At 34.6% G+C, this 13,015-nt stretch overlaps 1 protein-coding gene across 1 annotated transcript; it reads left to right on the top strand.

The window, feature by feature from the left end:
* The first annotated feature begins 7,511 nt into the window (after nucleotides 1–7,511).
* Nucleotides 7,512–11,460, top strand: LOC145671927 (uncharacterized). Its single transcript, XM_081741138.1, has 2 exons — nucleotides 7,512–8,485; nucleotides 11,345–11,460. The coding sequence occupies exons 1-2, from the start codon at nucleotides 7,621–7,623 to the stop codon at nucleotides 11,356–11,358; spliced, it is 879 nt and encodes a 292-aa protein (XP_081597264.1). The 5' UTR covers nucleotides 7,512–7,620; the 3' UTR covers nucleotides 11,359–11,460.
* The last annotated feature ends 1,555 nt before the right edge of the window (nucleotides 11,461–13,015 follow it).

Genomic DNA, 13,015 nt, shown 5'->3' with positions numbered 1-13,015 from the left:
TGCTGACAATTTTCAATATGTTCCTTAAATAAGTAAAATAACTAAATTAGGAGCAAAAAGCTTCAACACGGGCTAACTTTTGTCCACTGCCTATATTGTTAGAAGGGATATTAATAGCAAAAACTGCTAGGCAATGCTGAACCTTGGAACTTCACTCCGAACAGCAAGCTTATTATTGAGAACTACATATGAAACATTTTATCAAAACTTATTTAGCTTTTACCTGGCATGAAATTATTATATACACCAAAATTCACTCTCCTAAAATGTGTATCTAAACATTGCTCTACGTATCTACGAAGCAATGAAAATTATTTATCGAAATATGTGAGCAGGGAATTCTAACAGCCAGCCATTTTATTTAAATCATAGTAAACCTGTAACCGGGCGTTAACGTGAAGACAAAGCTTGGTCCATTGGTAAAGTGTTGGAAGAATATAAACTCAATGTTCGTAGGTTCGAATCTATCCACTCACCATAACATTTTTTCTTATGTGTAACGATGAAATAAGAAAGAAAAAATGTATAACCGTTAAGACAAAACTTCAACCAAGTCTGAAGAGAACAATACTAAAATAGTAATACAATGACGTCAACCAAAAATTATTTCATGTAGCGTTTGGACGAAATTACAGCTGTTAACAATTGCAGAAATAAAAACAGGCTGTAATGCAGTCTAGACTTCTGAATGCATTTACTTCCTGAAAACTTCCGTCTCGTCATTGGTATGCCGTTAATCATTGTAAAACCTTTCAATTGGAAGTGAAATGACACAAACTAAAACAGTTTTAAATCAATAAATGTCTATGTGTAAAAGTAGGTGTCTTTTATCTGTAGTTCTGAGTTCCTTTTACTTTGAAGTGACAAATGAGAGAAGAAAGTATGGTGTTCGGAAAAAAAATCAAATTTGAGATTTCAACGAATTTACACGTATTATAGCCCCTAACACCGAAAAAGTTATTTTTCGATAAATGTCCATCAGTTCGTCCGTCCGTTCGCTACACTTTTCTGTGCACTCGCCTAGAAGCCATACCTGAAGCCATACCTCGCCTAGAAGCCATACTTGAACATACCGTAAATTAGTTGAAAAATTTACGGTATGTTCAACTTATCTGCACCAAATTTTAGTTTAAGATTTTCATAGTATTTCCTATAGTTTTATTTATTTCCCTCTTACTCCCAAAACAAGGGTAGTTTCCTGTACGATGAAAATAAAAAAAATATATATTTTCTCATAACTGGCTCTAACGATCTTGTTTTCTTTCTTTTTTTATAAATCAATATTTAATTAGCAACCCTATTTTGTGGTATAAGGCATTTATCTGAGAAAAATCTACAAGGGGTAGTTTATACTAAGGGGGTGGGTTTTCTCTCAGTGATTTTCTCAAAATGGACTCAAATGTTTTCGTTCATATTTCATAAATAAAGATTTCATTAATAACTTATCAATATGGCATAATTCGTTTGTCCTAAAAAAATGCGAGGGGTAGTTTATTCTTGGTGGAGTGTTGTCTGGGCGATTTTCCCAAAAACGACTCAAAAGAGTTTATTCATATTTCAAAAATAAATATTTCGTTAATAACCGAACAATATGGCAAAACTCGTTTGTCCTGAAAAAATATGCGAGGGGTAGTTTACTCTTGGGGGTGTTTTTCCTCCACGGTTTTCTCAAAAATGAGTCAAGCAATTTTGTTCGTACTCAGAAATAAATATTTCATTAAAAACCTAGTAATATGGAATAACTCGCTTACCCTGAAAGAATCCTCAAGAGATAGTTTATTCGGGGAGTTATTTTTCCGTCACGATTTTCTCAAAAATTACTCGGACAATTTTATTGATAATTCATAAATAAGTATTTCATTAATAACCCTATATTTTAGTATAAGTCATTTCTATGAAAAACAATTACAACGGATAGTTTATTTTTGGGGTCAAGGTTTTTTCCCCGACAATTTTCTCGAACGACAGGCGATTTTGTTCAAATTTCGCAAATAAATATTTCATTAATAACCAAAAGTATATCTTAACTCATTGTTCGAAACAATTCACAAGAGGTAGGTTACTCCTGACGTGTTCTTTTTGAACGACTTTCCCAAAGTGACTCATTTGATTTTTTTCATATTTCATAAACAATGATTGCATTAATTGGTCTATTATATGTCTAATGAAAATGTGCTCAAAGTGTGAGTTAGTTTTGTAGTATGGATTTTCTTCAATCGAAGTTTTTTATTCGATAATCTGACATTCGATGTATTTGAATAATACGATAATTTTATTCGTATTATCCAAATACACACTTCAGTAACAACTGCGGCCTAACACGGTTAAGAAATTGAATTGAAAAAGTTTAGTGCGGTGGCCCTGTAATTGAATATTTTTTGAGAAACTCCCTAGCTTTTTGTGGTAAACTCAGGCTTTTCTTTTTCGAGCGACAAAAGAGAGAAGAAAATATAGTGATTGTGAAAATAATATCAAATTCAGATTTCAACGGATTTACATGTTTCATGGAGTCTACATACCGAAAATGCGACTTTTCGACACCCGTCCTTCCGGTCCGTCCGTTCGGTACACTTTTCTATGCACCCGCCTAGAGGCCATACCGTTCAACGTATCTACACCAAATTTTAAACTTAGGGTTTACATAGCATTCCTACAGAAGATTTTCCAATTTTTTCCTACCACCGAAAATAAGTGTGGTTTACAAACAGCCGAAAATCGAAAAACGCTATTTTCTCGAAAACGGTTTTAACAATTTTGTTTATTTTTCATTAATCAATATTTAATTAACAACCCTATATTGCAGTATCAGATATTTCTCTTAGAAAAATTTACGAGGGGTAGTTTATTCTTGGAGGTGACTTTTTCTCGACGATTTTCTCAGAAAAGACCCTGGCGAATTTTGTACACACTTCATAAATAAATATTTGACCTTACAACATGATATAAGTCAATTGACCTCAAAAATATATGAGTAGTAGTTTATTCTTGGACTTGAATTTATTCCCAGTGAGTTTCTCAAACACGACCAGTTGGCAACCCTGTATCTCGACAACGAAGCTGAATTCGAAAACTGCAAGAGGACCATTTGTCTCCTTTTGATGTCACGAATCACCTCCCGAAGTTTGTGGACATCTTTCAGGTTCACCCTTAATGAAGCTTCTTTCCGAAAAGTTAACTATTAACTTTAGGCATTGTTTATCTTTTTTTAAATCACAAATGTCGTTATTAATTTTAAGGCAGAGAACTACTTCTGAGAGAATAGATCTTGAAAAATAATTTTAAACTTAGACTTTTGTTTTCGAGACATTCCAGACAAGACGAGACATTTTACAAGCTATCTCGTGTCCAAAACATTTGCCTCGTATTATCTTGGATGTCACAAAGCGCGTCTTGTCTCTTTCTCGAGACATGTCTTATCTCGTGCGCATTCGTTAACACTTGGAAAGGATTATCTTTCTACTCAAAGCATTGTTTTTATAATGGTTGCATATTCATGATAATTGCTTTCCACATAAATTACAGTCCTTTCAGTTGAATTAATTTTTATAATTATTATTATTGAAATTGCAATATCTAGTTTAACGTTGGACGATTATGCACCTACGCTAAGGGAGGATGATGATGAATGAAATGGTGAAATGAAGAAAGTGGGAGGAAAATGGAAAATCTCAAGAAAACACATACCCATGCACACGGTATTTGTCCACCTCAAATTTCACTTGGCACGAAGTGGAATCGAGCCACGGACCCCCTGCACCAAAGGTCCCTGCAATGCTTTATTATTATTATTATTATTATTATTATTATTATTATTATTATTATTATTATTATTATTATTATTATTATTAATAATAATAATAATAATAATAATAATAATAATAATAATAATAATAATAATTGAAGCGAGCTTAACGAGTTTCAACCGTACGACTCAACCAACGTTTGGGTGCCTGTTCGTTCGTCTGCTCCTCTCATAAAAGACATTTCATTTTAATGAAACTAGTAAGTGCCTTCTTTTAGCTCTGCGAAGTAACTATTGCTTGGAATATGAATCTGCAAAACATAAGAGGTAAAATTAACCAAATGGTGCAAGTTTCCACTTATATATACAAAACAATTTTGCAATATCAACTACGTGAATCTTGTCCCATAAAGAAGCCGAAACCCCTACACCGAAGAAGAGCCCTCCGAGATTTGATCATTGTCCACACGGACTGAAATTGTCATTTGAAGCCAAGACTTTAATATGAAGCCAATAATTTCTTTAAAATAGACGGAAAATTCGGAAGTTATAAGCATTTTCATATTTTTGCCTTTTCCCATAAGGGAACCGTAGCCCCCTATACTGAAGACCCCCCCGGAGATTTGATCATTGTCCACTCGGACTGAGTTTGTCATTTGGAACCAACACTTTAATACGAAGCAAAATATTTCTTTAAAATAGACGAACAATTCGAAAGTTATAAACATGTTAATAATTTGGCCTTTTCTCATAAGGGGGCCGTATTAGCCTACACTGAAGAGCCCCACGAGATTTGATCATTGACCACTTGGACTGAAATTCTCATTTGAGACCAAAACTTTAATATGAATCCAAAAATTAAACTTTTACATCAATTTAAACTGACTGGGTTCCAGTTCCCCCCACTATTGTTTAGTTTAGTTAACTGGTAATTTGTGACAGCTTCACATCATCAAAAGAATGTTTCACTTCCCCTCCCCTCCCCCAGGAGTTCGTGCTGGATCCACCACTGGAATCAATAGACACTTTTCCTATTCTTTTTGTCACCCTTGATTGTGTAGGGGCTCCCTCGTACAAATAAAGAAGCGGTAATATTACAATCAAGGGGCGCTATATATTAGGTATTTTTTTAGTTACCTACCCCTAACCGCACAGGGCCATCTTTCGTAGAATAAAAAATATTACGTGATATTCCAATCATGAAAGGGGAGAGGATGCTGTAAATATATTTCTTATTCATTTTGTCTGTCCTGCTTATCAAAAATTACTTTCTGTTGGAAGGCTACTGAAATGAGAGGGGCAAAATAAAAAGTCGTACTCCCTCCTACATGGTTGCTCAAATAAGTACTAAAGAAAGCATTTTAAACTAAGATATTTAAGATTTAAACTAGGAAACTAAGATATCCTACATTATGTAAGGATGGCATATTCAGGATTATTATTATTATTATTATTATTATTAATATTATTATTATTATTATTATTTGAATGTTTTTGAAGCACCGAAATTTTGTGAGACGAACAATGATATGTAGAGGTTTAAGATGGGTGGTCATAGAGGAGGAAAAACCAGGATTTTTCTCTGTCTGACTCTCTAACGTAAAGATTATGTGCTGAAGGTAAGAAGCATCATCATTCTACAATAGGTTGCTTTTACGTAGAATATCAATTACTTGAGTTCTCCTCCTTCGGTCTACTTACCTTATGTACTAAATTCAAAACAATTTCAATTCAATACAAATACATTGTAAAACTTTTCCGTAATTAAACATCTAGGGAAAATTAAACATTTAATAGGGAAATCTGTTATCAAAATATCCAAACACGTAGATAGAAGACTATCTAGTGAGAAATATTGTGAAACTTTATAAAATTCTCCAAATTAGAATTAACATTTACTGGGAAACATTCGTTATGCGCCAGCGAGCGTATGGTGAGCAGTGAGCACAGGGGAAATAATTACGAAACTGTTTGCAAACAAAATTAGGGACGCTAATGCAAGTGCGACAACAGCATTTTTTCTTTTTTTGGTATCGTCATGAGTTTTACACATACGTTACAATTTGATTCTTTCCCAAATAAAAAAATAAAAAAAAAATAACCGTAGTGTAGTGATAAAAATGATAACGGCACTTCCACGGGATCGAACCCGCTACCTTCAGCATACAGACTAGTTGCTTTAACTAAATGAGCTATTTGTTTTTTCACTTGAACTGAGCCTGTTCCTGTAAAGACGATATTTCATTACGATCGTCCTACCAATTCGTCCTTTTCCATAGATAATTTCCACTATTTGCTCTATCTTTATGTTAATACTTAGCATATATTCACATATTTGGAGTTTGCAGATAATACATATAATAATATTCGTTAAAAGTTTAGTTTGTAGATTTAATGCACATTTCTCTCAATGACATAGATGTCGCTGCTTCGTGTTGAAATGCAGAATTCCCTCGTGTTCTTGAAAATTTCCCACTTTAGCAGAGTTGGTAATTCTCGAGATTTCTGTCGGTTTAATGTTTTTTTGCTTCTAATTTCTTTATTTTAAGCTAATATCTAACACAAATATTAAAAACGGGTTTGTTATTAACCTGTCCTGCTGGGGAAACCTTCCGAAATTTCGAACATATAAAGAAAACGGAGATATTTTCAAAAAACTTCAAAATAAAGAGACGCGTCATTTATTTTGCTCATGGTAGTACAGTAGAAGGATCTGAATTGAGTGCAGGTAAGGATGAAGGCCGCCATAGAAATGAAATGGAGGGTACTTGTAATATAGGAATTCAAACCACATTGCCAATTACGGAACATGTGCCAGTAAGGGGTGCATGTGAACCATTGAATTGTTTAAATCAGTGTGTAGGTAATTATTCAGAAGGGAGTTCTTCATCTTATAATGAAATTCAAACTACTGGGTGCGACTCTGCGCTGCATTTATTACGAGCTAATCAATTCAAACCTCACAAAATAATGTCTACCTTTTCTCAAATGCAAATGGGGGCTCATGCTCAAACTTCTAATATTTTGCAAGGGCAGAGAATTAGCATAAGAAAAGTGGGTTCAATCGAGGAATCACATGTAAGAAATATTCATAACCCCGAAACTCAATTTCATGGTTGTATGTTATCTGAATCTATCCCGAATTTTCCTAGGTCTAACTTTGAAAGAAGTCAAAATTTAGATTCACATGTAAATGTTAATATGCCTCGTGGCACAGATGTACTTAGGGGTGACACTGAAGAAACTCACATAAAACAGCCCTATGCTGATATTAAGAGTACTAATATATTTCAAAATCATTTGAGTAATAATCTTGAAACTGGTAGGCCTATTTTAGGTAATGATAACTTAGGTTTCACTATGGCTAGACCCGCCTTAGCATGTGACTTTCGAAAGCATGTATCCCAGAGTGCCTATGTTGCATTGCAGAAACAAATACATTCTTTACCAGTGGTGGACGGAACTGAAAGTCATTCTTCTTTCATATTTTTGGTTCGTCTTGACGAAATAATTAGGCGGCAAGAAATGACGGTAGAGGTAATTTTAGTTGCGAGTTTAGAACAAACTCGTGGTGAGTTTAATCGCACCTTATATTCCTTCTTGAGTATATCTAACAACTGGGGACAGATTTGTTCAAGTTTGCTTGCAAGGTTCGTATCTACAATTAGTAGAACTCAATTTGTGAGTCAGTATTTTTACAGAATTATGTTAGAGCACGAAAACATGTATACCTTCTTGCAAGAGAAACTAAGTATTGCCAATGTTTAGGTCTTCATTATGACGATCACGTGTTTTGCGACATAGTAACAAATTTAGTACCTCCGCATATTTATGCAAGATATTTCACAAATCAGATTCCTACTAGTGTACCCGAGCTTATGACCATTGCTCAATCTTGCGACCACTTTATCAGGTATAATAATGATTATTGTAAATTAAAGGGTAATGTAAAGTTCGCTCAAAGTATTTTGAACTTTTCTAAACCAATGGATTTTTCGGATAAAAACTCTTCACCTCAAAAATCCCCTATGGAAGGGAATATTAAGTGCTTTCGGTGCAAACAAGCTGGACATTTTCAAAACTCCTGTCCTTCCTTATCCAAAGTTACATCTCAAGGAAAATTCTTACCTCGAACCTTGTTAAATCATCTAGAAAGGGACAAACAAGTGCTGTTTATTCCAGTAACAGTGGATGGTGTTTCAAATTCCTGTATATTGGACTCAGCGTCTTGTGTAAATCTAATAAGTAGGAAATTTCTCAACCTTATATGTAATAGGATACAGGTAAACATTATACCCACCAACTTCACCACTGTGGAAATAGGTGAGACAGTCGTAACGCTCCATCAAAAGGTCAAAATTACCATCAAAATTAGTAACACAGACTTTCACTTGTGGTTTTACGTGACAAACTCTACCCATTTCGATCTTCTATTGGGAAATCAGTTCATCTTGGACAATAAAGTTATTATAGACATATCCCAAAAGAAACTTATCACCACGTTAAACCTTACAGTGCCTTTACACTGGAGGGAAGATTTAGTGCCTGCTAAAGTTGTGCCTTCAGATATTTCTTCCAGTGAGTCTAAACCTGTGCTTAGTCAATCAAAATCCACCTATTCCAAATCCAAGGTGCCTGTCCAAAGGAAAAGGAACTATCCTGGTCGTACCGTATGGAGTTTGAATGAGGATCTAAGGAAGGAAGGAAGGAGAGAGGAGGGGCCAGTCCAAGGACAAACCGCAGGTAGCACCATTCCTAATCAATTATGTTGTTTTAATAATGTTTTCAATTCCAGGGAATTATATAAGGACACCAATAAAAATTACGATTTAGTCGAAAATGAAAATAATGAGGTAGATAATATTGAAATTTCACCTAGTTTAAAAAATAAGCATCCTGAATTGGTAGAATATGTCCAAAATTTATGTAATTCTTATTCAGATGTTATCTCCAATTCTTTGGGCGAAATTAAGGATTTTACTTATGAGATAGAAATGGAAGATCCCACCCCTGTTCGATTACAACCGTACCAAGTTACATGAAGTAAATTAAAAGAACTGGAATCCCATATTGATGAGTTAATAAAAGAGGGCGTTTTGGAGGAGGTCCCCTATTCTCCTTATTCGTCTCCATGTTTTTTGGTGACGAATAACGACAAATCTAAACGTTTAGTTGTTGCCTTCTCAGAAATTAATAAGAAGGTTAGGGTAACCAGTTTTCCTAGCCCACATGTAGAGGCTACTATAGCCAACTTAGGCCAAGATACTCTGTTTTCTCGGTTAGACATTCGGAAAAGTTTCTTTCAGATGAACATCTCTGAAAAAAGCAAGAAATATACCACCATTTGTATAGATGTAGTACATTTGTTTTAACTAGCTTTATGCACAAGATCTTTGGTGATATGATAGGTAAAAACTTAGAGGTGTTTTGTGATGATTTTCTTATACACACCAAAGATGTGGAAACGCACAAGCAAATATTAGAAGAAGTTTTAGAAAGACTGCGTAAATGGGGTATAACTGTGTCGAAAAAGAAATTATCACTATTTCAAACAAAGATAAAATTTTTAGGATATGAATTTGAAGGTTGCTTTTCTAGAATAGATCCCGAGCGTGTAGAAGCTGTGCAAAATTTACCTCAGCCTAAAAACAGAAGGGGCGTTAATCGCATTTGCGGTTACTTTAATTATTACAAGAAATACATACCAGATTATGCCGAAATTATGGCTCCTTTGCATAAATTACGTTCTGTAAAAAATAAATTTCATTGGGGACCACAAGAACAGGAAGCCTTACAACGAGTAAAGCAGGCTTTTGTAGATCATGTTATTTTGTGTGTGCCTGATTTGGATAAACCTTTTGTTATTCATTGTGACAGTTCATTTAAAAGATTTTCTGCAATTCTTTCGCAGTAGCTTTGTTTTCTAAGGCTGTTCCTGAGTCCGATTGGTCTAAGAACATTTTTGAGTTGGAACTTAAATCTCTCTGTTTGGCACTCCAGAAATTTGAAATGTATTTAATTAAACCTTGTACTATATTTTCTGACAACTCTTCCTTAACATGGTTATTACGTAATCATAAAAGAATGAGGAAATATGGAACTTTGATAGAGAAAATATCGCGATTTCAATTTAAAATTATTCATTTAAGGACGTTTCAGAACTTTTTGGCAGATTTCTGGTCTAGAGTTAACAATGCAGTGGAATTTCATAATTTTGATGATCAATATAACGAAATTCAACATTTTAAAGGACAAACAGTAAATTTATCTTTGGCTAATTTCTGGAATGCACCTGTGTTCAGTCGTCCTCTTAAGGAATTACAAAGTGAAGACCAAGAGATAAAAGGAATTATGGAGCAGGTTAAGCAGGGTCAGCTTGCTGACAAATACAAAATAAATGATGGCATTCTTTTTATCAACACTAAAGGAAGGAAGAATCAAGGATGGAGGATTTTAGTGCCTGAAGCCATGAAATACAGAACATGAAATTCTTTCATGAGGATGAAGTGGGCGGATGTCACACCGGCTTTTCACGGACAGCAGCCAAGATTGCCCAAAGAAGCAGTTGGAAGAATTTATTCCTCGACGTTAGGAAGTACGTCCAAGGATGCTTGCGATGTCAAACGTGCAAGGATGGTAATAGGAAGAAACAGGGTGTTTATTACTCCCGGAAAACAACCAGACCTAACCACTGCTGGTATTTTGACACCGCTGGGCCGTTTCCGAACTCAGGACCGTTTCGGCAGCTATTTATTGTTTGTGACGCTGCATCCAGGTTTGTGATGATTGAACCACTAAGATCTTTAAGCTCCAAGGTTATTTGCAGTAAGCTGGAAAACCTTTATTTTCTTCTGGGAATTCCTAATAAAGTCGTCCACGATCGTGCGCAGATCTTCACAAGTTTCTACATGAAGCAACATCTTTTTAGCCTTGGTATTCAGGACATTACTACAGCTCCCTACTCACCTAGCAGCAACCAGGCGGAGAGACAGATTCGATCGATTAAGAACATTCTGAGAACGTATGTTAATGAGCATCAATCAGATTGGGCCCAATATATCAAGAAAATACAGTATACGCTCAACATGTGTGTCTCAGAATGGACTGGATTTGAGCCGGCGGAGATCTATCTTGGTCGTAAGTTGTCTTCACCCTTGGATGTTCTACGGGAATTAAACTTAGAAGAACTAGACGGTACTCCTGATAAAGAAGAGAAAATGTCGAAACTTGTTGAAAACATTGATCGATCTTGGAAAAGGAAGCAGAAATGTTAATCTAAAACCAGAGACTTGCCAAATTATCATAGAGAACAGTTAGTTTTGGTAAAGAAGTTCCAAAAGGCCTCAATTATCAAACATTTTACACCTAAGTTAAGTCCTTTATTGGAAGGTCCCTTTAAAGTTTTGAGTAAACCTAATTTAAATACATTGTGGTTGCAAGATGTTGCTAATCCTAAGCGTATCATTAAAAGAAATGTTAATCACGTTAAGCCTTATAATTCAGTAAGTCAAACGTAAAATGTAATTGAAAAAATTCTTTTAAAATGTAACAATAATATTCTGTACAGTTATTTTGTGTGTTTTTCATTTTTGTGTTTTCCAGATATCTGGCAGTGAAGTGTATAGTATCTTAGTGTAGTGAGATGTGAAAGAGTGTATCATCTTATCATAATACCGCGGTATTTCATCCATCTAAGTGTTGTGTCCATAAGTTGTAAGTGGTCGTCGCTGGAATTACTGTATGTTTTATTTTTTTATTTGGCAATGGTCATAGTTTATTATCCTTTATGTGCCGATTAACTTCTGTAGTCCAAAATATATATGTATTTTGTACATATATATTTCAGCGGAAACAGGGAATTTTTATGTAACGTAATCGACACATAAATGAAAATATTGTAAATTAATACTAGAAACTTGGTAAGTTATAGAATGAGGACAGTTACGCACTTAATACAAGCGTCTCTAGTGGCGATTCTCCGAAGTGCAAAACCTTCCTCCTGGATGTGGAAGGAATGATCGCCATTGCGGCTCTTGAATTCTTCAGCTGATAGTGGTGGGAAAAAAGGCTCTCCTTAATAATGATAAATTCACGTTGTTTTCGGCTTCGAAATTATTCTAAACTACATTACTTTGGAAAGCAGGTTTGGTGTTAAATAAGAAAGTAACTTTTCAGGCGATGCGTTTGGCAATTAGAAAAATAGGAGAGAAAATTTCATATTATTCTTAACTTCATTTTGTGCCATGTTATATCTATATAAATTATATTTTTCTTTAGTCCTCATATCTATAACTAATATCAATTATGTTTAATATGCTTAGTATGTGTGTCTTATATATTTACGTATGTTTCTTTGTGCTTGTAATTCAAGAAAGGTAATTTTGATACTTAAGAAGTTTCGTGTGAAACTAGTGCCAACATGTGCTAATCGGTTAGCTTCAATAAGCTTTAATGGCTGTCAATTGAACTGCTTTAAAGGAACTTTTGGAAGTGAAATTAATCATTAAATTGAACTTATTACGAAAAACATTTTATATATTTAGTGTATTGGAAATTTGAAATTGAAATTAGCATAACCTATGCGAAAACTGAAACACAGACAAAGAACATTTTTCATTATATTGCTTATTTGACTTGTTGTTATACGTATATTATTTCGTTATTAGTTATAATAAATAGAGGACTAAATCTAGATAGTGTATATCCAAGTTATTTCCATGCATTTCTCATTCCGCCGCCACTTAATTTGTATGAGCAACATTTTTTTTCCTTTCGATGCTTTCAACCTCTAAATTGCTACACAACACAAATGATAGATGATGACCTACAAGGCGTTATCCTGCGTAATGTACAACAGAACGCATGGGAAAGTGTAGTTCGCAATTTACAGGAAAAGCGTAAGAATTTACTAAAATAGGTACCGTGTACACGGCCAACTTCGTACCATTTTGCAACGAGTTTGGAACATACCTTAAAGGTTCAATGAAATATTTCTCTTTAAAAATATTAAAAAAAAGTTACTGGTGACTAATACGTAAGGAGGTGTTGAGCAACAACTCTCTGGATTTATTTGTGACAGTAAAACAAACGGATTTCAATCCTGAGCCTTACAGCGGAGGAATACATCTTTGCAACGTTTCATTCTTTCAAAACACAAGAATCACTGATAGGAAGACATGCATATTGCCTTCATCATACATATAAAATGAAGAAGGGATGACTCATTACCGTAACTGTAACACTAAGTTTATTTGACCCATATTCATGGAACGT

This window comes from Thermobia domestica, chromosome 15 (assembly GCF_964235325.1).
Source record: "Thermobia domestica chromosome 15, izTheDome1.hap1.1, whole genome shotgun sequence".
Classification (NCBI taxonomy): Eukaryota; Metazoa; Arthropoda; class Insecta; order Zygentoma; family Lepismatidae; genus Thermobia; species Thermobia domestica.
Note: the sequence above shows the minus strand (reverse complement) of the source record. Positions and strands in the feature narration are given on the sequence as shown.

What these genes read in the sequence shown, in the direction of transcription:
- LOC145671927 (XM_081741138.1), top strand. Translation starts at nt 7,621, where the DNA reads ATGACCATTGCTCAATCTTGCGACCACTTTATCAGGTATAATAATGAT.